Source organism: Cygnus atratus, chromosome 3, assembly GCF_013377495.2.
Source record: "Cygnus atratus isolate AKBS03 ecotype Queensland, Australia chromosome 3, CAtr_DNAZoo_HiC_assembly, whole genome shotgun sequence".
Lineage (NCBI taxonomy): Eukaryota > Metazoa > Chordata > Aves > Anseriformes > Anatidae > Cygnus > Cygnus atratus.
Genome location: NC_066364.1, coordinates 55299303 through 55325281, shown reverse-complemented (window position 1 = coordinate 55325281; position 25979 = coordinate 55299303). Strand labels below are relative to the sequence as shown.

At 36.2% G+C, this 25979-nt stretch overlaps 1 protein-coding gene and 1 pseudogene across 7 annotated transcripts in view; one reads left to right on the top strand and one right to left on the bottom strand.

Moving 5' to 3' along the window:
* Positions 1-12080: 12080 nt before the first annotated feature.
* LOC118243857 (protein S100-A10-like) lies at positions 12081-12342 on the bottom strand (annotated as a pseudogene).
* Positions 12343-13444: 1102 nt separating this feature from the next.
* The window catches only part of TRDN (triadin), a 212909-nt gene continuing 200374 nt past the window's right edge, over positions 13445-25979 (top strand). For all 7 annotated transcript variants that reach the window (XM_050710077.1, XM_050710076.1, XM_050710075.1 and 4 more), the window contains exons 1-2: positions 13445-13560; positions 18274-18483. In XM_050710077.1, the coding sequence (XP_050566034.1) occupies positions 18279-18483 (205 nt within the window). In that variant the 5' untranslated portion in view covers positions 13445-13560; positions 18274-18278. The remainder of the gene's footprint in view (positions 13561-18273; positions 18484-25979) is intronic.

Here is a 25979-nt window from a genome sequence, read left to right as displayed (position 1 = left end):
TATGCTACAAATCTGTAAGTTCTTTAGCATTCTAGCTCTTTTTATCCTATGTTTCTTTCTGCAGAAAAATAGCACTTGTCTAAAAGTGATACTACTTGCAGGACCCTGTGAATTGAAGTGTCAGCTGGGACAGAAATATACTGTGCATAACACAAATCCTGACAATCTTTTTCCATGACAGGTAGATCTTATACTTTCCTTACACTTATAGACCTAATAAAGACATTTTCAGCACTTGATCTAAGGAATAAAGACATTAATGAGCTTAAGACATTTAATGGTCTTCCATTAGTGTGCTAGGGAACAGCATCCACCGAGGACTGAATACCAAAGGACTCTGTCAGGTTGTAGTCCACAAGGCCTGAGTATTTCTGGAAATGGAGGGGGGAGAAAAATCTATCCCACCCACTTGGAGCAAAGAAAATGCTCCAGCTCTACCCCACCAGATGACTCATGAATGTCTATTAAAAGATAATAATACCACTCTTGCCCTAATCACCAGGATGAGTGGGAGGTAACTGTTGGTCTGGACTTGGAAACAGGCTCACTTGTAAATAAGACCAACGTCTTATTAAAGTTTTATTTGCCTCCTTAGGTCGTGTGAACCTTTTGTTATAGTTCCCAACAGCGGAAGAACCCTAAAGGTATTTTTAGTATTTCTCCACTGCTCTGGCAAAAGCAGTCTGCCTGTGTGGGTTCTGGGGAGTGCATAGTGGATATGCAGTATGCAGTGTGTGGGTAGAGTTCTTTAGGAATTTCATCCTACACAATTTCTTTCACACTTCTGTGTGGAACCTGGCCTAAGGACTACCTTAATACACCAAAAAAAGATAATTTACAGAATGTTCTGTATTCTTCCCTTTCTTCCTTGCTCTGTCAATTTATGTTGGAAACAAAAGATGATGAAAACAGAAAGAAGCCTCATTTAACTCACCGCCACATTTGATATATATATATATGTATATATAACTTACTACAGATTTTTCACTTTGTACTATTGTTTGTATTTTTATTTTAATTCTAGCCACAACAGGGTTAAATTATAGCAAGCAAAATACAACGTCTTATGGCCTACTTCTATTTCAGTATTCTATAGTGTAAATATTGTTCATCATTAGTCATTCAATTATTTTATCTATACGTCTATTCTTATATTCTACCATAGTACTTTAATAGCATTCTGACTTTTGGGGGGATGAATTGTGAAAGATTATCAGTTTTGTGACTATGAGAATATCGTCAATGTACACTGTTAGGCTGAAATATCGACTATAATGTAAATGTTCATCTTCAATAAATGTGAAAGTATGCATTTTTTATTTATTAACACATCTAATTACAGCTGAAGCTGCACTCTACTGATATAATAGAAAAGGAAATTAATAAAGAAAGGTTAGATGATGAATATGCCTTTAACCAGAATATAGCAGCCTGCAAAGTCTTGCAAAGATGTATACAGAATAACTAAGTAGCATTCAAAAGATTTCTTAAAAATTTAGAAAGGGCTATCAACTTCTACATCTCTATCTCTTTTCATTATACTGGCAAAGATATGAGTTGAGGCTTCTGTATTAATATTAAAGAAACTTCAGAGAACTGTTTGAAAGTTTCCTGAAATACGAAAGTAACAGTAGCTTTGATATTCTTAAAATCTGAGATTAAAAAAAAAAAAAAAAGAGAAAGAGAGAGGCTTTATATACATGCTGAATGTGTATAAGTCTTGAAAGGACAGGCAAAGAAGAAAAACAATGGCACTCAGAGAAAGTCTGTGATATATTGTGCTTAAACTTTACGCAATAGAAAGGTGCAATGAGCCAGAAGTTAGAAGAGACATAGGTTCAGTTCTGTCTCCTGCTAAACTTCCAGTATGGCGTTCACTTAATTTTTCCATCACTTCTTTTCCTTCAAACGAAAATAGTATGCCCTTACCTCACAGTGTGAGCTGAAGGGAAGACAAATGTTAGAAGACTAATGACAAATAAAAACACCCAGAACAGAATTGTGGATTTTGTATGTGATCTGGGACAATGTGAAAGTTTCGTAAACAGGAAAACATTCTGCTTCCATGGGACAAATTTGAACATCACCAGATTTGTGAATACAGCACAGGCAGTTTGGGAAGTAATGTCAGGCTGAAAAATATCCTTTCAGGTGCCATTTCTGTTTCACTGATATGGCCCATAGTTAATCAAGGAAGAAAATAGTGAAGGAAAGTGGGATGAAACTGAGACAAATATGCATAAATATCATTTTCAGTCATCATAGTTGAACTTCAGGTATAGGTTTGCAAATTTGTCTGTCTCTTTTCCTATTACCATGAGAGTTAGGGAATGAAACACAAAAAACTAAGATTGTTAAGCTAAGGTTGACGCAAGATGCCAGAAGTTTGTAGAGGTCCTGCAAGTGTTTAATGTATGTGCAAAGCACCAAAGATGGGAGGAAGCTTTGCAGATCCTACTGTTACCATGGGCTACAAATATTAGATCTCCTACTGTATGCATCTGTTATTACAGAGAAGGTAGGGAGGTGTTACAGCTTGTGGAAGACAGCAGAATGGCTTTGTGATGACTTCATGCAAGTTTACAGCAAATGCTAAAGATTATTTGATTTAGAATCCATGAAAGGAAATAAGGAAACTATCATTCCAACCAGGTCAAAAATTTTCCCTACTGCATCTCTTTTTCTGTTCCATTTAGCAAAAACAACATAGAGAAACCACCTTGAGATTTTTATTTTATTTTTTTGAATACAGTCTTTTAAACTGCTTTGAGATGAGACTTTATGTATGCTTTTTGGACTGATCATGCCATTAAAAACGATGAAAGGTTTACCTCACCTCTAAGATACGTCACTGAGATTTGAGGACTGCTCTGCTGAAGCCTTCTTAGATGTTGATCAGTCTTCCATGACCAAATAAGGGGGAATTCAATTTTGTCTCAGTGTCTAATGTTTTAATGCAGATACAGGAACTGAGAGAAGCTATGATCTTGAGCAAGATTCATATTCCAAAAATGTAAGTAAATGGATTCCCCATCTGTGAACAGGGCAGAGAGGTGCCCAGAAAAGGCATCTCAGAGGTGTTTCAAAACTTTTCTTCCACCTCTGTGGTAGTACTAATTAGACAAATGTGATGGACATTAATTAAAATTAAAGATCATTTTGCAACATTCTATGTTTTGCATAAGCATGTGTAATTTGAATTTGTTTTACAAAATTTGGAATCTTATATTGTTAATATAATTTCACAAATATTTCTCTCAGTAGATATTTTTATTTCATACATATTACAAACACACAGGTTTGTTATTAATGCATTCTCCCCATTTTGGGTTATATATTTAGGAGCATAAAGTAAGTAGGAAAAAGAGATATTTTAGACATACCTTACATAGATAGCTATTAAAAATAATCTTCTGTTTTAGATATCTTTGAATTCAGATAAGATTTTTATCTTGTCTGTCACCAAAGAAGTTAAAAGTACTTTTAACCTACTAGTAAATCTTTCATATGAGTCATTTTCAAGATAAAAATGTCCCTACTCTGAGTCACTTAACAATTAAGCCATGGATCAAAATTCTTTTTTTTTTTTTTTTTCCTATCTAACACCTGAATCCTATACTTAGAACATCCTCCTCTTGTATTATAGCTTTTATATGGATATAAAAAATATTATATATATTTTATATTTTTATATATTTTATATTTATATATTTTATATATTTTTATATATTTATTTATATTATATATATATATTTATATGGATATATTAAAATATTTATATTTTCAAGAAGGCAGGGAAAAAGCCATTTTTACTTTTCATAATTCAGCAAGTTAATAATGGAGAAATAGATCACAACATTTGAAATGTGTACAAGCACTGACAATTTTATGCTTTAAAATGTTTTTTTTTTTTTATGTTGATTTAAAAGGAATGCCATTAATGCTTTATGTGGAAACCATTAAGACAGAGTACTGTGACACATATACTTAGAAAAAAAGCGTTCATTTGGGATTTTGATTTACTCTGTCAGTTGGGAAAATAAGTTAACATCTACTGTAGGAAAGAAAAAACTCTTGAGCTACATTCATCAGTTGATAATTCTGTCATTTATCCCTCTGTAAATCAAAATGGTTGTATGATGTCATTGATATGCACCAGAAAAGACTAAGCAAAGAAAATGTGCTGTCCATGTTATAACACCAATATCAGCCATAAATAAATAAATAAATAAAATTAATTAATTACTAACCTTGCACTTCTTGGTGTATTCCATGCATATTTCCATGGCTCTAACGCAATTTACAATGACATTTCAAGTCAGAGTTGATGTAAAAATGAGAATTTGAGTTATAATTTGGGAATAAAATCAATAGCTTTTTTGATACAACACTACAATTTTTTTTTTCCTCAAGAAAAAGTCATAGCTCTCCCTAAAACACTGAATTTATATTCCATACCTTCTTCAGACAGACAGCAGTGGAGAGGTATGGAAATATACCCCCCTGTGCCTGCCTCTTAATCCAGACTTGCCCATATATAAGGACAGAACAGTCTCACTGTCACTAGGCACAGTCTGACACATCTGGGACATAGGGAACATTTCAAATTTCATATGTCACATGCATATATCACTGTCTGGTGAGGAATATTTCTATGAATTATTAGAGAGAATGACTCTATTTCTGGAACTGAATAATGTATTCAGGTAACCACTTCTTAGCATTTATCACTGGGATAAATGAGAAAGCACTCAGACTCTCATATCTGTTTGGTCAGGCAAGGTCTTTATTATTTTATCTCATTTGCTTTGCAAAGATCTGAATAGGTGAAATATTTAAATTGTACTTCAATCTCTTGTTCCTCATAAAAGATAAAATCAGATGACAAAGGTTTGGGTCCTAGTTTCCACGTCACAGAAGTGGGAGTCCCTAAAACTGTTTCAGGCTATTCATTGTGCTGCTGAGCAACCCTTCTGGGCTGAGTTCAGAATGTAGTTGTGTGAAAATTAGCAATATTAGAAGTCCTTAGGGTATAGTTACAGGACAGACTCTCTAATAGTCTCATTTGTTGTTAATCTACTTGAGGATAAAAGTCATGTGTCTCTAACAATTTCTAAAATCTGTTCACAACCTTGCTTAGCTGACAGATTTTGATATTTAAGCTGGCAGGAGGAAGGGTACACAGAATGGATATGATTACTGAAGAGATTTTTTATTTTTTTTCCTCAAGTAACCTTCAAGGAATCCTAATTGTTCCTGTTTTTCCTTATTTTCACTGTGTAGCTGAGATGCCATAAAAATAGCTGCATAGGAAGAAAAGAAAACAAGATACCTAAGATAACTCTACATCAGTACTATGCAGTGATCTTTTCTCATCAAACTTTAATTGTCAAGTGTTTCACATGTTAAAAAAATCTGGCCATGGTATAATCCATAATAAAACAGATTAAGACATGGCTAATTGATGGTAGCTGTCTCATGAACGACTATGAGTAGATGAGGGTGGCACAATGACTTTTTCCTACTTGGGCAAAGATTTTGCTACTTAAATTTGATCTCAATATTCCCAAAAACAAAGCCCATTTTTCTCCAGACTACTTAATACTTATTCAAAACAAAGTTATGACTATTTGGCATTAGCTGCCTTTAAAATGACCTTTGTAAGGTAGTGTAAAGGTTTCCCAGCTGTTGAGAATCTCAGAACACATTCTGGATGACAGATGTATCGTGAATATACACCCTCAGTAAAGATCAATTGTACTCACTGTGACAGCATATCCTCTGTGTCTCAACTGACCATAGAGGTTACACTTACTACCAAATAAATATCAGAGATGAACAATAATATTCATTTAATCTATCAAGGTTAAACTTTAACTTCAGATTACCATTTTTGGAATCAGTATTGCAAAAAGAAAATGATAAAACACCCATTAACTTTTGCCTAAACACGGAATTCTATTCTTACTTGTCAATTCAAGACCCTTTTCTTGCCCTAAAACTGAAAGAATGGTTTCCAAAGGACTCCTCCAGACCAAAAAAGAGAGGAAAAAACTTCAGAGGAGTTATTTTGATCATGACTGCTGCTGATTCCTAGAACACTTTTCTTATGGAAACACACGCTAAATGCAAATACGTATCAAAAAGCACTTTGGGGTGTATTTTGACAGAGTTTTGACATGAGTTTCAAAGACAGCTTCAGAAAACTTTGTTTTCCTTGTAATTTCAGTGCTTATGTAGTGGACTTGTCTTGGCTATTTTATAAGTACAGAGATAGAGAATTGTCATATGTCTTAGAAAATAGCTCTTTGACAAAAAGTGGACCTTGGTTAAACAGCTCCTGTTTAACATGGACTATAACTAATTACTGCTTACTATGTCTCTCATGAAATTACTTGTACTATTTTGCAAGCCACCTTATAGTTTTCTTCAGTAGCTCTCTTTCATTTTTCTCTCTCCCAGAGAGCACAACCCAAAATACAGCTTTCTAGTAAATTGTCAATTACAGATGTGATATATCAGTGACATAGACAATTGACTTGCTACTAGCACTGATTCTGGTTTTCACTTTTAGTCAGATGTGGAATTTTGTCTCTGCACTTCTAAGAAGAACTTTCCCCATATATATGTATATATTTTATTACATCTCTCTTAGTATAGAAATTTCTGTATTCTTGTTGGCCAAAAATGCCTTTTTCTTCTCCATCTGGTAAGAGATCTAGAATCAGGTCTCTTGAATATAATATGCATAACTATATTCAAACTATATCTATACAGTGTCCTCCATATTTGAGTGCTGTAATGGTTGGATAGCTCCATATGGAAGATTTGACGGATGTACAATGTGACACACTGCTTGCGCTATAGAATATATAATTTAGTTTAGTTGGAAATGACCATCATCTAGTCCAACTGCGTAATCATTTCAGGGCTAACCAAAAGTTAAAGCACTGAGGGCAGTATCCAAATGCCTCTTGAACACTGACAGGCATGGGGCATCAACCACCTCTCCAGGAAGCTTGTTGCAGCATTTGACCAACCTCATGTTACTGAAATTTTCCCTAATGCCCACTCTGACCCTCCCCTGGTGCAGCTTTGTGCCGTTCCCTCATGTCCTGCCATCGGTGACCAGGGAACAGAGGTTGGCACCTCCCTCCCTGCTTCCCTTGCTCAGGGAGTTGCACAGAGCAACGAGATTGCCTCTTGGCCTCCTCTTCTCCAGAGCAGACGAACCAAGTGCCCTCAGCCTCTCTTCAGGGGACATGCCTTCCAGCCCTGTTACCAGCTTTGTTGCCTTCCTCTGGATGTTTTCAAGGACCATCACATCCTTTTTATATTGCGAAGCCCAGAACTGCATGCAATACTTAAGGTTGCACCTTAAATATAGGAAGAGAATCACCTCTACGTATAAGTTCAGGAGAGTATGTTGAATTACTGCTAGAACTATTTGCATTTTCAGAAGCTGTAGATACCAATCTGTTAAGATATATAGAGCCAGTTCTAACTCCAGTATCAGGCTAACTTAGAATAAAGGAAATCAAGCAAATCATTTTACTAATAATTCCTAGACACACATATTTGAGAGATAATGGTAGTTTCACCAGGGGAAGCACAGATCTGGAATTTTCTTTACAGAGTTTCTTTATATCAGTATAATTGCTGGAAGTGAAGACAAAGGTATTTGTAACCTTCTATTTATCCTAGTGACTTTTTAAATATTTATTATGACCATCATTATTTACAGATGGGAACGGATTTAATTTTTTTTTTCCCATAAGAAAAAAAAAATCTGTGTTTTTCTCTAGTCCCTTATGAAGGCTTCAGGGCTGTATAGAGTTGAGTTTCCAAAAACAAATAACAAAGGAAATGCATACAGCGCTCTGGCTTCAGAAGGTTTCATGCTATTTAAAGATAAATGGCAACCATTTTCCTTCAACCTTCGTTTTGACATTTTAAAAGATAAGATGTACCTCTCAGCTTATATCAACTCACGAGTATGTCTGAATATCCCTTTGGCATCTTTTTCAGAAATGTCAGACGCCTAGGATGAACAGGAAGGTAAAAATTCTTTTCAGTTTTACAGCAACAATTTGTTTCCAAAGAAGGGAAGGTATTACTACGGATCAATAATAATAATAATAAAAAAAAAGTCAGACGTGGATAGGCACTGATAGCTTAGTATCACATGTTCACAATTCAGTTATACTGTTGTCTTATCTGCATAATGAAGAGGTGGAAATGAAACATTATTTTTGAACAAATCTCTGCATTTCTAAAAGCAAATGTAAAAGACAGGTCAAACTGATGAGACATTTCAAATAGAAAGATGTAAATGTCTAACTCACAAATCATGGTCTGCTGCCTTTTGGAAAGGGAGCAGCTTGATGTCCTTTTGCCATGGATGGCTGCTGGTTTAACTTGCAGTAAATGGAGCTTTTCTTGTTCAGTATGATCAACTGTACTTCCTACAGTCTTGATTTTATAGGAGTAATTTATTCTGTGTTGATTATTGTTAACCCCAGTGGACTTCTAAGTTCTCAAGAAATCACTACACAAACTGATATAGCTGTAAGTAAAATGATCTATAAAATTTCCCAATAAAACCTGATGTATTTTAAATCTGGACCTTAGGGCTTTCCTTCCTTTCCTTTTCTTTCTAAAGTCATTTCAGGTGTGAATCGTTGTAGAAAGGCTCACATTAGTCAGTCATATAAGACTATTTCTGCAGGCTCAAAAACAGAGAAGATCTTTCAACTGCTAACTAACTGCTAATCCCTTCTGTGTTTTTTATACCTGAATAATAACCAGAATAATGTAAAAGCTCTTTGAAATACATATTCACACAGGAAAAAAAAAATAGAGATCGAAGGTTAAAGGTCATATCAGCATAATGTTCTTTATAAGCAATTTCAGAATGAAGTGAAAGTATTTTTTACAGTTCATTGAAAAGGTATATGAAATAAAATTTCCTCCACTTAATTTGAAGTATCAACCAGTGCTCTGCTGCATTATGAAATTCATATGTGCATAGAAAGATGGAAGTTTGGATCCAAAATCACTGAGGTTCACTTTTTCAAGTGATTTAGGAGTCATTTCAATATGTATTTTCCATGGGACGTGAGCTCCTAAATCCTGTAAAGGTATCTGCTGATCCAGCTGGGCTCTCTGAAGACAAAGGTCAGAATTACATCAGCTAAGAGAAAGTTAACTTATTTTACTGTTGACTGTATTTTAAAGTACAATGTAGTGGGGGCTGATTAACACTGGTTTCCACTTCCTCTCCCTGGAGCTCTCAAATTGTTTCAAGAAGTCTGCACAAATAGGTAAAATTCCTCTTCTCTTTGTCTAATTTGTACTGTACATACTGTGCTTCATACCTCAGCCTATTCCAGAAAAAGCAACAGCTAATATTATTATCGCTTCAATGAGATTCAATGGTCCGTCCCATAAAATACAGATACTACCTATCACAGCTGTTCATAAACATCTCCTCTTGCGAAGTTATGAGGGGTGCTCTTTGGTAAGACTTTGGTTGGATCTTCCCTGCAGAGTCAATGGATGGGGCAAAAAGCCCTTTTTTCAGTTACATATTATTCCTTACCACAGTTTTCTGAAGATTTTTTTTTCCTGTTACACTTGTAGCAAGTTGCATTTTCTGATTGTAGAAGATTTCCCTACTGTCCCATTCCATACTCTTTTTTCCCAGTCAAACAAAATTTAATAGCTACCACTTGGATTTCTCCCCCTGGTGTGGAAGGCTCTTGCAGAGGTGATGCCCAGGCTGCCCTCCTTGCTTACAGCAATGGTCTTTATAAAAGAGTTTTGTTTGTTTGTTTGTTTTTGTTTTGTTTTGTTTTGCTTTGGTTTGTTTCTTTGGTTGTTTGTTGTTGTTTGTTTGTTTGTTTGTTTTTGTCTTTTTCACCATGCCTTTGCCCAGTCCCTATCATAATGTGGCCATATGCCATTGGAAAGGTATCTTCTGTTCATACAGTTATAGAGGTTTTGTCTATTACTAGTTAAACAATGAATTTCTTCAGAGAAACTTTACTTTTTGTTTTTGATTTTTCCATATAGGATGTGGTAGTGTACTGTATCCTAAGAAAGAGTCATTAATTCAATACCCATATATATATCACAACTTAGAATATAAATTAATAACCTCTAATTTTTGCCTGAGATTATTTATAATTACTATTATTAATAGTAGTAGTATTTACTTATACCATATAAAGTACACAATTAATAATATTAATAGTAGCATTATTTACTTATACTGTATATTGCACACATTTTCTTTGAACCAGATAATGAAATTACTTGATAGGATGTATCTTTTATTCTACAAACTTCTTATTGAAATTGGTGTGATCAAAATATTTGTGTACATAATTTCTTGGAGAATGAATGGAAAAGATTAACAGAATGTACTTCTTTAGATTATCAGATGCTCTCTATTGATCAAAAATAAAACCGATACAGATATAATAACAGCAAAGGAAATTAAAAGAGTACACCGCATCATATGTAAGTATTTTTTCTGAATTCAGTTGTGCAGTTAATTTTCATGCTCCATCCTCTCTCTATTCCATAATCTCTATCCTATTTCTTTTGTCATGTAGAATTGGTCGCTGCATAACCTCCAACCCTATTTTCCGCATTTCATAAAGAATATTACATTTTTATAACTATCCGTCACCAATAAATCTGCAAATGCTCCCTCACAGGCAGTCCAGTTACAGCTTTCTAAGCCTTGTAGTGGCTGGAAAGACACTACCTTTTAAGTCTGAGTAGTTTTCCAGAGGTTTTGTTGTGATACTCCTGTATGTTGTTTCCTTCCAGTTATTCCAGTTGTATTCTTTCATTCACACACTAGGATATAACATGAAACAGAAAAAAAGGTATAATTGAAAGTCAGATTCTCAAGAGATTTATACTGCAGCTCTTTCTGTATATTTTTTTCCTACATTTGTCACATTTCTGCTCATTGGCTTGGAAAAGCTCTTTCACATTCAGAAGACCTACACTAGGTGTCTGCCACCTATCTCTGGGCTGAACTGTAGCTGTCTGCCCTACTCACAAAGCCTGTTGCCAATAATGATTAGAGAGGAGCTTTCAAAGACAAACTGAATGTGTCTGTTTAAGATCTTTCTCTGTTTCCATCGACCTATCAATGTTAAGAAGAGTCTTGCCCTCATATTATCATGTTCATCCAATAGGAAACATGATGCACATTAGTGGCTCTAAGCAGGTTCCCAAACAACTGTCAATTGAAGGATACCAGGACTGCAGATACAACACAGTAAGTGGTCTTAAATCCATTGTAATCACCTGCTTTACCAGCTAAGGTATTAGATAAGTGGAGGCTAACAAAATGTTGCATTTGGAGGAGAGCAAAATCACAGAATCATTCAGGCTGGAAAAGACCACCAAGATCATCCAGTCCAACCTTTAACCTAGTACTAAAGTCCACCACTAAACCATACTATGTTCTACATCTACACATTTATTGAAGACCTCCAGGGATGGTGATTCAACCACTTCCTTGGGCACCTTATTCCAATGCCACACAACCCTGTCAGTAAAGAAGTTTCTCCAAATATGCAACCTAAACCTCCCCTGGTGCAACTTGAGGCCATTTCCCCTGGTCTTATCACTTGGTGCTTGGGAGAAAAGGCCGATCCCCACCTCGCTAAGACCTCCTTTAAGGTAATTGTAAAGTACAATAAGGTCTCCCCTGAGCCTTCTTTTCTCCAATCTAAACAACCCCAGCTCTCTCAGATGCTTCTCAAAAGACTTGTTCTCTAGGCCCTTCACCAGCTTTGTTGCTCTTCTTTGGACATGTTCCAGTATCTTGATGTCCTTCTGGTGGTGAAGGACCCAAAACTAAACACAATATTCAAAGTGCGGCCTAACCAGAGCTGAGAACAGAGGGACAATCACTTCCCTAGTCCTGCTGGCCATACTATTTCTGAAAGCAAATAAATAAATAAATAAATAAATAATAAACCATATTATATAGTATAAAACTGCTTTACTGGGGTCTGGCAGGAGTGAGGGATCAGGGCACCACCCAGGTGCTCTCACTTCCTGCCTTTCTGCTTCCTGTGCACCACCAAGTAGTCATTGCAGGTAATGGTGAGCCTGGCCACTACCAAGATCAATCTCTGGAAGCCAACCTTGCTGTTGTGGCACTAGTCCAGGTCCTTCATGATCTTGTCCAGCGCCAGAACTCGTTCTCTCTCAACACCCACAGGTCCTCCTTGCTCAGGTGGTTCTTGTCCCCTGCATAATTGCGGAAGGTGAAATCAGGGTCTCCATGGTGTGCTCCATCTGGGACAGCATGGCTGCTTGGGGAGGGGACGGCATGGAACAGGACAGTGGCAGTATGGAGCAGGACAGTGGGGCAGTGTCCTGGTTTCAGTTAGGACAGAGTTAATTTTCCTCCTAGTAGCTGGCAGGGTGCTATGTTTTGGATTAGAATGAGAAGAGCGCTGATAACATGCTGATGTTTTAATTGTTGTAGAGCAGTGCTTACGCCAAGCCAAGGACTTTTCAGCCTCTCTCTGTCCTGCTAGCGAGCAGGCTAGGGATGCAGCAGGAGCTGGGAGGGGACAGACCCAGGACAGCTGACCCAAACTGGCCAAAGGGGTATTCCATACCATCTGACGTCATGCTGAACAATATATAGGGGTGGCTAGCCGGGGTGGAGGGGGCGGCTGGCTGCTCGGGGATAGGCTGGGCATCGGTCAACGGGTGGTGAGCAATTGCATTGTGCATCACTTATTTCGTACACATTATTACTATTATTATTATTATTATTATTATTATTATTGTTATTCTTTTCCCTGTCTTAATAAACTGTCTTTATCTCAACTCACAGACTTCACTTTCCTGTTTCTCTCCCCCATCCCGGAGAGGGAGGGGGGAGGGTGAGCGAACGGCTGTGTGGTGTTTGGCTGCCAGCCGGGCTAAACCACAACAGGCAGTGCTTTGCCCAGCTGGACTCCTCTTGCTCTTTCTCTTAGCTGTTCTGCACTGTTACTCATCATCCAGTATCTGCATCTCTTGGCCTGTGGTGCTAGTCTTGTAGATTTCTGTGCAAATAATGAGTTGAAGGCTCTCTGTTGAGGTGTTCATGATGGGTTCTGAGGGTCTCTCTTCCTTCTGCTCAGCATTTTGTTCCCAAATGAATGTATAAAGGAGGCAAAAGTTATGAGTCCAATGTAGAGTTTCCAACTCCTCGTGCCTATGAAAGTGCTGGCAAAGTGACTATATACGTATGATGGGGCAAAAGATTAAAAGATTTCTGGGCAAAAGTTAACAGACTGCTTCAGAGAAGAATATTGTTGCTTCATTTTTTTTTTATTTTTTTTTCCAACTTCTAATGATTAACCAAAGCAGAAATTCTGCTTTTTCCTTTCCACTTGTATAAACCAAAGGTGCTGAGACCACATCAGAGAAATGGAAAGAGAAATCCATGGTCATGCATAAGTATCACCTGAACAAGAGAAAGCATTTTCCCTGCATTGGAAAAGAGTGATTACTGTGAGAGCTGCAGAGGTCTGTGGACTCAGTAAAGGTGTTATGCTGGGCCTGAAAAATGAAGAAGATTATTGTATATCCATTGCACAGTCCTTCACTGAAGAGTCCTAATCCCTTGTCCTCTTGTCCCAGCAGCACCTCCCTTTCCATAGATTGAGACTGCTGCCTTCCTGATCACAAGAGTGGTGAATTGATAAGGTCATCAGGTTAAAGCCCAAGGCTCAAGATGGTGCTTAACATACAGTGTCAATTTATACAGTCATTCTTTCTCTACTCTGCTCTCTTAATTAGTATTTAAATATTCCCAGTAAAGCGGAATAGGTCAAACAGGAGCCATCAATGACCTGAATCCAGAATACTCTATAGCCTATTTATTGGAGTGTTCATCTGGGAAGTAGAACAGACAAGTCAAAATCTACCATTTCTCTCATTTAGAGCAGATTGCACTAAGGCTTCTTTCATCCCATCTGAATTGTCCTAGCAACAAAATTATTATTTAAAAGGGAACAATCTCTTTTTTCCTAGCAGCTTGACTAGCCCTCTGCTTCTAATACACCCATCCTTAAAACAGCATTTCACATTAAATATTTTGACTTTTTTTTTTTTTTTTTTTTTAATCTGCTGTTGGCAGGATAAAGGCTGTAGTACATAAAACAACTAGGAAATAACATAAATACAGAACATGACTATTTTACATTTGAATGAGTCTATATAGAATAGGGGTGCTATTTTTTTGCTTTTTTTTTCTTTTTCTGCTAGGGTAGTGGGAAGTCTAGCTATTGAATTGCAAAATCAAGTGCCCATCCTTAACCATGTATGTACTCCTATGCCTATTATACCTTAAGGAGACATCAATGCACTAATACAAAGGGTATTTTATCTAACCTGACAGAACTACAAGCTTACTCCGAACTTCGAATGTTTCACAGTATTCTCCTCAACATTCTCACCAGTTTTCAAAGTTTATTTATACCTATGAAATCTTACGGGTCTTCAGATTGTATCCTAATTGACAACTCTGAAACCAGAGTGACAGTAAGAATGTCTGAATTTTAACTGTTTGGAATTTAGCAAATTAATCTGTTGATGTTGATAAACTGTTGATGGTGATCTGTTGATAAAATCTTATATGTTGATAAAGGTGACATTTGTGACCTGATGGGGTAGTTCTATGTGCATGAGAAATTGTGATGTGGAGTCAGAGGTGTATATCCCTAGAGTAATCTTTTTATTGAAATTTATATATAACTTTTTTAAGTTCCTAACATCATTGAAAATCAATAGCAGTCACAACCCAAAGTGCTCATGAATCTCCTGATCCACTGCAACATTCACCTAAGTATACTAAACTGACTTGGATTCTGGTTGGCTGTAATGCAGACAGTGAAATCTGTCTTGGGAGAGAAAATATGTATTAAATGGGTGGAAAGGATATCTGGAATCTTAACCTGTTGCTGAATGACCACTCTCAAGTGATAGGCTCCATCAGGTGATTTCAAAACAGCCAAGGCAGCAAATACACCCATCTTTCTCTTTCCCTCAATGGGTAGCTGAAGTCCCTCTGACACTCTCCCTCTGGGGAGGAGCTCTGCTCAACTTTGTTACTTTTCAGAGAAAGAGGAGAATTCTTGCTAGTTGGATTGGTGAAGAACATTGGCCATATGTAGGTCCCTTCCTCCTCTAGTGGTCTAAATGTGTAAATAACATCACTGCAGGCTTAGGAAAGAGGTTAACATTAGTAAGAGATGGACAACAAAGCACACAACGTCTGGGCACCGCAAAACAAAGACAAGGCAGAGAAAAGCATCAGGATTGTACCCATGGGCACTGCAATAACAGAGTAGATTGGTTATAGTGGGGAGGGCAATCATCTTGGTGTTATTGCCTTTCCTTTTTGGAGTTAAGAAATTACAGCAGTGTCAATTCCACACCTCATGGGAATATGTAGCACCAAACAATGTCCCTCCTAGGAGTCCTGAAATAACCTCCTCCAGCGAATTTTGTGTACATTAGTAAATAGAGGCAGAGGCGTATCATAATACATGAAACTCTATTTGCTGTTTTCAGTAGTTTAGGCTTGCCCTCTAAGCAGTTCAGAAGTTACTGTCTTGTAGATGATGCCTCCCAGTCCAGTGAGGGTGTCTCTGATACCCTAAAGCACCTATAACACTGGAGACCTTTCTTAGATACCTGACTCATACAGCAAGAATCTGCGTTGGGAACATCTAGCAGTACAATAATATGGTTTTTGCTTGACTTGCAAGCAAATTTGGGTGATTAGCGTTTCACTCTCACTTCAATGACCATAACTGATTTTCTTGTATAGCATACTGTGTTTTCAAGGGGAAATCTGACTCAGCTACACTGACAGCCAAAAATGTGCAAGAGATAACCTTCCATTGTACTTCAGCTTTGTCTCTGCAGCATTGCTTAGATTGAAAATTGTAAGAAACATTTTTCTTCACCAGGGAAACCATACAGGACCCTTAATTTGAAAAGTTAGGTACTAAATAAGAAGGAACTATTTTTACATTGCATCAGTCCTAGGAATATGATCCTTTCAATGGTAAATATTTGTACGTATATGTCTATATTTACACAGAGAGTTTTAATTGCTTTTATTATAACTTGCAAATATCTGTCATTGTATGTCATTTGAGATATGCTGTACTAATCAGATTTATCAAGATGAGACGGTACCTTTCTATTCCCTCTCACACATTATAAACCCTGACTGATATCCCCAAGGGAAAAAAGGCATGATGTGTCATTTATGACCTGCTGTATGCACAAATTACTTACGTTTTGTATGCAGTAGAATAACAAAATGCTATTGATTTGGAATTAGACTTCAGTAAGCTGATCTTTATTTCTAGTTGTCACTTGGCATATTTTCTCTCCTGCTGTGAAATGTTTGATCCAAAATTTGTATTTGGAGAAATGGAAGCAGTGATCATTTTAAACTATATTTTAAAAAAAATGTACAAATTGCATCCCAGAAGATAGACATTATTTACAAGCAGAATAAACGTTCTATAAATAAGATTAAATTTAGAGAATCTTGTTTTGCTTATACGACATTGCTGTTTAGCAGAGCAGCTTCCCAAGGGTTGAAGCAAGGCACTGATTAGTGTCAGGATGCTTGAGCAGAAGCAGGCTTAAAAGATAGAGATAAGGGAAATAAACAAAAATGCAATGTACTACATAATAGACAAAATATTTTTGAAGGGGATAAGTATAGGTGCATATGTATATAAGAATAAATGTGTCCTTTATTTCTTCAAGAATATCAATATAATGATTCTGAAATAGAGGCTACATACATATTGTGATGGCAACCATCTGAAAGTCTTCAGCTTTATACCTTAGCTCTAGTGGTAGTTTCTAAATGATTATTTGCCATTTTCTATGTGAAAGGCTAAGTTTATTTACCTTTCTATAGTGCAGCTCTGTCACTTTCCTTACCTTCATCATCCTAGAAAATTATCAGCTTTACAGGTTGTATCAATTGTGACCAAAGATACGTGATGTCAAGGTACGAAGCAAAGTTATGAGAAAACCAGGCGTCACCTGATTCCTTGAAAGTTTAGATCTTTGTGTGTGCAAGTGTCGCTGAAATCACTGATACTCATTAATGAGAGTTAGTTACAAATTAACTCAACTAGACCAGGAATATATGTAGCATACCTTTGAATATTTTAACGGTAGGTTACAAGCAGATTTGTAAACTAAGCTGGTGGAGATTTCATGCTCTTTGACTTTTGTTAACTGTGGAGTTATGAATATTTTTTTACTATTGTTGTTGCATATGCTGGAAAAGAAGTACCAACCAAGATTTTTTAGCGTACCATTTTCTTTTATGAGGAGGTGTGATATGAAAACATTTCACATGTTGGCAGGTTCCAGTAACCATAATTATGGTTTGTGTGCAGAAATTATTTTTCTTAATATCTCAAGAAGAAGTAGATCAAGTCACTGCTGTTAACTGTCCTTTAAACAGTTAATGCGTATCAACAGTTTACTTAGCTAATGTTAGTACTCACCCTCCTACCACCTTTCTAGGTCCAAACCTATGCTTTCTGGAATTAAGTCTTCTTTGGCTTTGTAACTGTTGCTTCTATGGAGATTATTTAATTAAGTGAAAAATGTTATGCAGAAAGATATTTAAAATCAGCTATAAGCCTCTTCACAAAGCATAATGATACTGTACATACAAATCATTTGTGTTTCTGTTGGATGAAATGGGGTATAAACATTCTCATTGCCATCAATATATGTCCTTGACAGCAGAATTCCAGCCAAACCTTGGGTTGCGTAAATACGTTAACTCCATTACAGTCCATGAAAGTACACTTAATCACATCACCTAAGAATCTGGCCTACAGCCCATAACAAGACAATCCTTTGGAGAGTAATGATATTGTATACTTTCATCAATCACTCTCCTAGGTCTGTTGTTATTTGTGGCAGACTAAAAAATGTCTCATAATAATCAGAAAGGCCAGTCAAGGTTATTCCACAGAATTTGCTCCCAAATTAACTTTACTAATTGTGGCCCTGCTTTAGGAAAATTTCCTTCCAGAAAGCACAAGAGCCTCTCTTTAATAATGCAATATTTACATTTATTTTAAATGTTCTGAGTACAGATGGTTTTCAATATATCAGTCATATTCTTGATTTTTGGGCTCCAAATGTTACATTTTATTTCCTCTGATTTCACTGTTTGCCTAGGACGTATGTCTACGACCACAACAATAATAGATGGTAAGAACGGATCTGTTCCCTCATCATCCATGAAAGTGGGCAAGAAATCAGTTACGGAAGACCTAGTGACAACATTCAGCTCACCAGCAGCATGGCTTCTTGTTGTCGCTCTGATTGTTACCTGGTCAGCAGTAGCTATTGTAATGTTTGACTTGGTGGATTACAAAGCCTTTGCAGGTAAAACTCAGCATATTCTGTTTGACATCTTGTATATTAAAATTTAAAAATTTATTAAGGAGTGTGTATTATGTAAATATGCATGTCTCTCGCCTTCTTGGAGTCAGCACAGTGTCTCTGCCGAGTTTACCAAGAGAGGAGATATAGTGAGAAATGTCAGAACATATTAGTTTATACTTCATACATCTTTATAATTTAAATCTCTCCATTTTGCAGCCCATCCTTATCCTGGAAAATGCATATGTCAACAGCAATATGATATGTACGTGAGCATGCATGGTCAGATTTCTGTTTTGCAATTTCTATATAAATTTATTTCAAAACTAATAAAATGAATTATTAATGTATATTTTCTGAAATATATTTTAAAATCTCTCATAGTTTCCTTGAGTATCCTGATACCTGCTTACACCATTCAATCACAAACGATATGCAAAAGATCATTTATAAACATGTTAAGCCTAAATTCGTCTTCAAAAAACAAAAGTACAAAGGACCAGATCCTTAACATTAGCTAAGTCACATCCATATCTTCAGTAAGGTAATAATTCAGTCCAGTTTAAACTGATCAAACTCAATATACAAGCTCAAGTTTTGGTGTATATATTGTTTTTTTGAGGGCAAGGCATATGTGTGTGGTAGAAGGACTGTGATTCCAGTTGAGAATAGGGAAAAAAAGATTGGTGAATAAAAGTGATCTCATCACTAGTTGATTTTTATTCCTTGTAGCTGGCAATAATATATAATAGAGAACAAACTACCTGTGTGTTTTAAAGGGGGCATAGTATTCAGCAAGCCACTTTGGAAGCAAAAATTTAGTGAGGTAAGTGTGCTGAACCAACTGGGAAATGTGTAAGCAAAATAGGAAATAAATTATTAGGGTCCTTTTCTTTCTTAAAGAACAGACTTAAAGTTTTCCCATCTGTCACTATAATTAACTAGGAATTGAAATTCATACTTCAGACTTTTAATTCAAAACAAATTGAATTGATGTTTCAAAGTTAATTTCCTGGAATTTACTGATAAATCCATAGATTTTTGTCCTACTATATATCAATATTGACCTCAAGATTTACTGAAAAAGCTTTTGAGGCAGAAAGCTTGAAAGAAGCCTACCAATCTTGGATCAATAGATGACACAGAATCTTGAAAAATAGACAAAATATATGGAAAACCTCTTTTCATTTATTTATTTTTTACTTCTCATCTGCCTTTGTTTTCAGAAGGAAGTCACTTGAATCCCAGCAAAACAGAAAATTCCTCTTGAGCCATCCTTCCAAAACAGGCATCAGATTTTAATATGGGCACCATATATAATGCAACAAAGTAGATGTAAACCAAGAGAGAGAAGCTACCATATTCTGTTCACAATTTTCCATATTAACTATCAATCAATCAATCAATCAATCATATTCTCAATATGTTTTTTTCAGTAAGCAGTCAGGAACCAGGGTATAATTCAGACAAAACTCCTAAACTAAGTAATTCCTATATTGTCTGTCAGCTCATGCATGCTCCGTATACTACTCAGGGTAATATTAAGCAATGAGAATCTGTATTCTTATTGAAAACTGAAGGACACTTTCTAAGCAGATGGAAATCTGATGTTCATGTTGTAATGGTTAAATGAGCTTAAATCCCAAAGGTGTTGATGGAAACTGACATTTTCAGATCAGGCTATAGAAATAAAATAATGTAGAATTTAATCTGCAGAGTTCATATTTTGTGGAGATATCTGAAAGATGATACTTCAGTATTTTCATGGGCTCATTTCTTTTTCTTCCCGAAGATATTTCTGTTCCTAAGTGATTAATTAAGCCAGCATTTAAATCAGCTCTTAGTGGTGAAATGTTAAGAGAAGGAACTACTGTGATACTTCCAACCTAGATTTATTAGACTGCTTTCAGTATTTCCAGCAATATAACAGTGGCTACATAACTCTTATCATGGCCCCTGGGTTTCAGTTCTTGACTTCCTGCTCAGTCCATTTTTTTCTGGGTGAAACCTACTGATTCATAAAAAACTCTATGGAAATAGCTGAACATTTCACATAGGAGCACCTGGCTGGAATTATTAATATTAAAATGATTTTCACCCACCGACAGTTTGGTCTTGCCTCCAGTGAAGCTATGCTGTACAGAGGAGAATTTGGAGCATATTGTAAAGTGATTTCTTAAATCTAAAACCCAGTGGTAGTTTTTCTTGGGTTTGACAGTGTTCCTTGAACAACCTACACTAAAAAATAAATAAATAAATAAATAAATAGTTTTTTTCAAGGCTCTCAGTTTAGCAAGAATGATTAAAAGTAATGTCCCAGTTTTTAAATGTAAATGCAAAATTCCAAATAAATTGTATTCAACTGTATAATTTTTAATCTATAAAACATGGTATATTCAATGTATTTTTTTCCTGAAATAACACTTGTCTTTCTTAAGTCAGTGCATCCAATTTCTTTCCTATTTCTTTACTTGAAGTTCCATGAAGTTCAACTTTAGGAATTATGCATAGCATATGAATGAGGAAGCTAGGAGATGAGAACTTGGTTAGTCTAAAGAAGAAACTGAGAAGTGTCCTAAGAACAGCCTGAAGATTTTCAAAAGGTAGTTACAAAGACGGCAGGTGACAAAAAGTTACGAAGGTTATTTTCTTGTAGCATCAGGTGATATACCAAGGGCCAATAGCCTGAAGTTGCATAGTTGCAATAGCCTGGGAGTTTCATGTTGAACACTGGGAAAAAAAAATGTCTGGGAGGGTGGTGCAACACTGAAAGAGATTGCCCAGAGAGACTGCACATTCTCCATACCTGGAAGTCTTCAAAACTTGACTATATGGCCATATATATATGGCCAGTCATATATATGCCTGGATCCAGAGTTGGCAACAGTCCCTTGCTGAGAGTGACTGCACCAGAGGAGCTTCAGAGGTGCCTCTGATCAACGTCTGTGTCACTGCATGTTTTGCATGTTTTTGTGAAAACCTCTGTTAGAATTGAATAAGATATTTAGAAGGCACCTAGCCAGAGATTTGTGGACACACATAGATGGAGCAGATTCTTCTGTCCTCACATATGGGAGTGAATCTGTCGAGCTTTGTAGTCAAGATTTCACTCACTCATTAGTATAATTAATCCTGTGGATTTTAGCATATATGTTTCACAGTAGTTTGTAGTGGGATGACTTAAAATCATACTGTGCACATCTGCAGAGCCAGCCCTTTGCCAGGTTTGGAAGAAGCAAGGACTTAAGCTAGGAGAGCTGTGGGAGAGCTGGGTAAATTGTCACACACCTACACACTGGGGCTGACTCTGACCTACTGACTCCCACCGGAGACTGTCGTTATGTTTCTGTTCCAGAAATGCCATCCCTCTAGTAAAGTCATTAGTAATGACTATACTGCACAAGATCTGACTGTAGCAGAAAACAGTAGTGGGTAAACATAGTAAAACAGGCTAGAAACCATGTGTCTGAGGCATATACATAGAATTGTTCCTCCTGATTCTCCTACAGAGCTGCTAGCCTCTGGCAGATAAAGGATCTGTAACCCAGTAAATTATGATTTTACCCAGATATACCCTGAGATTACACATTGTTATTTGTGGAGCTAAGTAAAATCACACAAAATTGACCTCAGCAGAGAAGGATGTATTTTAAATTTTAACTCAAGCATTGTTTTCTTATTTGAATAATTAACATTTTTGCTCTCATTATCTCAATGGAAAATAGTTCCTAAATACATATAGTATTAGCATTTGTATTGTAGCTGTTATGTGTCCTTGTAATTTATCAGCATAAGCTTCATATTGACTCTATGATTAGAGAGTGCCAATACACAGATTTTACTTTGGTTTCATATTCTTTTAAAAGTAAGCTATTGGGTTTGGGAACTTTGACAATTTAAACAAAATTAGTTTTGTCCCCCATGTAATAAAATGAAAATTACTTGCTTGCTTTCATTCTAAATTAGATGTGGTAAATCACTTTTTGGGAGGCCCTCTCTATACACTGTCTGAAAAGGAGTCTTTAGAAGTGAGGAAGAGTAACACATCTTCTAGATAGCTGAACTTACGTGACGTGAAGCTCCATTTACAGAAAGATCATAAGATATATTTTGCGTAATTTTATACATTGAGAACCTAATTATCCTAAATTCTATAATATTCTGTAGTATTCAGGAGGTACAGGATATGATACAAAATATTGCAGGAGGACCTCGCATTATGGAATGTACATGCAAAACTGTACATCGTTGATAGCTATGGGTAAGAAAGTTTGTTCAGATGTTAGAACATCTGAGAATTTGCAAATCAAGTTTGGCAGTGAAATTTGAGGGAAGCATGAGCCAAGAATTATATCAGTGTTGAAAGATTTGCCTCTATTCTATCTGCCCAGAAGAAGGAAAATAATTTTTTCAGTGTTTCACTTTGGTGTGTTATATTCATTCCTTTGAGGAGAAAATTAAAGTTTGTATTCCTATCATGTTACAACTATAAACATAGCTGAAATATTTCTAATATGGTATGAAGGTGACTTGTATTACAAAAACCTGAGATAAGACACTATGAATCTTATGCAGTATATGATGTGTGTGAATATGCAATAAGTAGCATACAACACTGGAAGATCTTTTATACAATCTCAGTATTTCCAGAAAAGCAAAAAGATTAATTCTGGTTTGATATGTGCTTTGCAACAGTTTGTTATTACTGCCATCCTGAGTGCTAAAAAAAAATGCACTTGGTTAATTGGCTTCATAATTCATGAATGTATTTCACGCATTTCTTATACACATAACAGGATTATATATTTTAATTTGTACACATAACTAAATAATTTAAGATTATTTTAGTCCTAAAAATTGATTGCCCAGGAATCCACATTTGCTAATGGGCTAATAAAGTGTTCAGAATTCCCTACCACCTCTGTGACCAATTACAGCTAATTAACACCACCCTAATTTCAGCTCCAGAGTGTTCAATATTCAGGGTAAATTGATAGTGAGTTTACCAGTCACCTAAAAGCCAAAGTAAATCAAACCAAATGAAATCTCACCAAATCTATGAAAGTCCAAACTATCCAGAAAATTATCCAAGTGAAAACACAGAACACATAAAATGTAGCCAGCTTGCCCTCTTCTTGTGGCTACTTTCATAAAAGAAAAAAGATCAGGCTCTTTGTGGTGGATGATTCATTGTGCTCAACCATAGAGAGGCTTTTCAGAGACCCACAGCACAGGCAGATCTTTGTGGAGGTAAAGCATGCCAATGATGGGAATGGAGGCATGGAGCTTCCAGCTCCACAGTAAGCTGCAGGAATTCTAGTAAGATGTTCTTATTAATGTTCTTATTGTTCTCCCTTCCCTTCCCTTCCCTTCCCTTCCCTTCCCTTCCCTTCCCTTCCCTTCCCTTCCCTTCCCTTCCCTTCCCTTCCCTTCCCTTCCCTTCCCTTCCCTTCCCTTCCCTTCCCTTCCCTTCCCTTCCCTTCCCTTCCCTTCCCTTCCCTTCCCTTCCCTTCCCTTCCCTTCCCTTCCCTTCCCTTCCCTTCCCTTCCCTTCCCTTCCCTTCCCTTCCCTTCCCTTCCCTTCCTTTCCCTTCCCTTCCCTTCCCTTCCCTTCCCTTCCCTTCCCTTCCCTTCCCTTCCCTTCCCTTCCCTTCCCTTCCCTTCCCTTCCCTTCCCTTCCCTTCCCTTCCCTTCCCTTCCCTTCCCTTCCCTTCCCTTCCCTTCCCTTCCCTTTCCCTCTCTTTTTAAATTAATAGCAAAATATCTAAACAAATTGTTATGAGCTTTCCTGCATCGGCGTCTGACTAACACAGTCTGAAGTCATCATTTCCCTGTCTCAGCTTATGGCTCCTTCTGTTACTGACTTATACCCACAGAAAGCTTTTGGATGGCCTTGGGTAGCCAGAATGATACACCTACTTATATATTTTTTCCAGTAGAAGAAAACAAATGAACAAAAAATTAAGAACCTGCTTTTCACATTAACATCTGTATTTTGGGTAAAAAAAAAAGACTGAAGAAAATAATGAACAAGACTGTAAGCAACTTGTACTGTGTAATTGGCACACAAACATTTATTTTCCCAGTCTCCTGCATGATAAAACTGTAAGCTGCAAATCCTGCTTAAGCCACATTAAATTCAGTAAATTACAGATATCCTACTATTATTTTTTTATATTATATCATTGAGATAAATGTTACCAGGAGTATATACATCCATTTTTCTTCTGTAATTTTATCCCGCTGTAGTCATCCTGTTGTACTTATGTTCACTGGTAACTTCCAAAAACTGGTGGGAAAAAAAAGAGAGGGGGAGAGAGAGAGAGAGAGAGAGAGAGGAAAGAAGAGAGTACTTATATTTACTCCTGTATTTTATATCAATATATCCAGCAATTTTGAAACTGATAATACCTTTACACTTACTTAATATAAAGCATTTAAACCAGCAGCAAATTAACACAATAAATCATTTTGTCTCTTGGTGTAAGAGGTGTTTCACAGTCTTACCAAATTAAAATAATTGGTAAAAACACTTCTATATTTGCAAAACCCCGTACAAGTCTCCCACAGAATATAGGAGTGGGGTGTTAAAGGAAAAAATAAAGTTGTTGGTCTCTGCTGTGCTCACCTTGGAACTGACCAAAATAATGATATAGTCTTTTGAAATACAATTTTGACTGTATTTACAGGTCTCAGTCCAGAGCATGAGTAAACGTCTTATGCATTGAAAAGTTCTTAATGACATTCTTAATTGAATTATAAGGGATTTCTGCAAATGTACCTACCTAAAACACACAAAACATTTTTAACTGTCTTCTAAAACTATAACACTTAAAGGGCTTTAAACTGAATCCCAGAAGAAGGGCTGCCCAGATGACAACCTATTTCTCATTTATGACCTTGCAGAAAATCTTACAGCTGAGTTAAAAATTATTATTATTATTATTATTGTTATTGTTATTATTACAATATTGTTATAATATTTTAATAATATTAATAATATAATAGTAATAATAATAATAATAAAAGCTATAAAATGAATTTTTACTGGAAAGATTGACATCCTATGGAATTCTACAGGTCTACAAGTACTACATTCATCCCAAACAGTCTAGCCTACGCAAGTTGAAAATACATAACTTCAGAAACTTACTTGATGAATAGGGAAGGATCTAAGAACAGAAATAAGGCTTGCATGCTTACAAGTGTTCCATGGAATACGAAATACAAACCAAATTTCTAGTCTGGAGTCTTACTGGTGAAATTTCTAATTTTAAACAAACAAACAAAAGAGTAATTCTTTCATTGACAATTGTGGTAATGTAACTTTTTGGTCATTTGCTGTTGAAGAAATACATATCCTCAACTAGAACAAATTATGTGTACTATATACTCATTTCAGCAATAGAATATGTAACTTTTGAAAATACCTGTGCCTTATTTAACTATTTTTATATTGCTCTGATTCATACAGTATTATCTCACATCTGTAGAGTATTG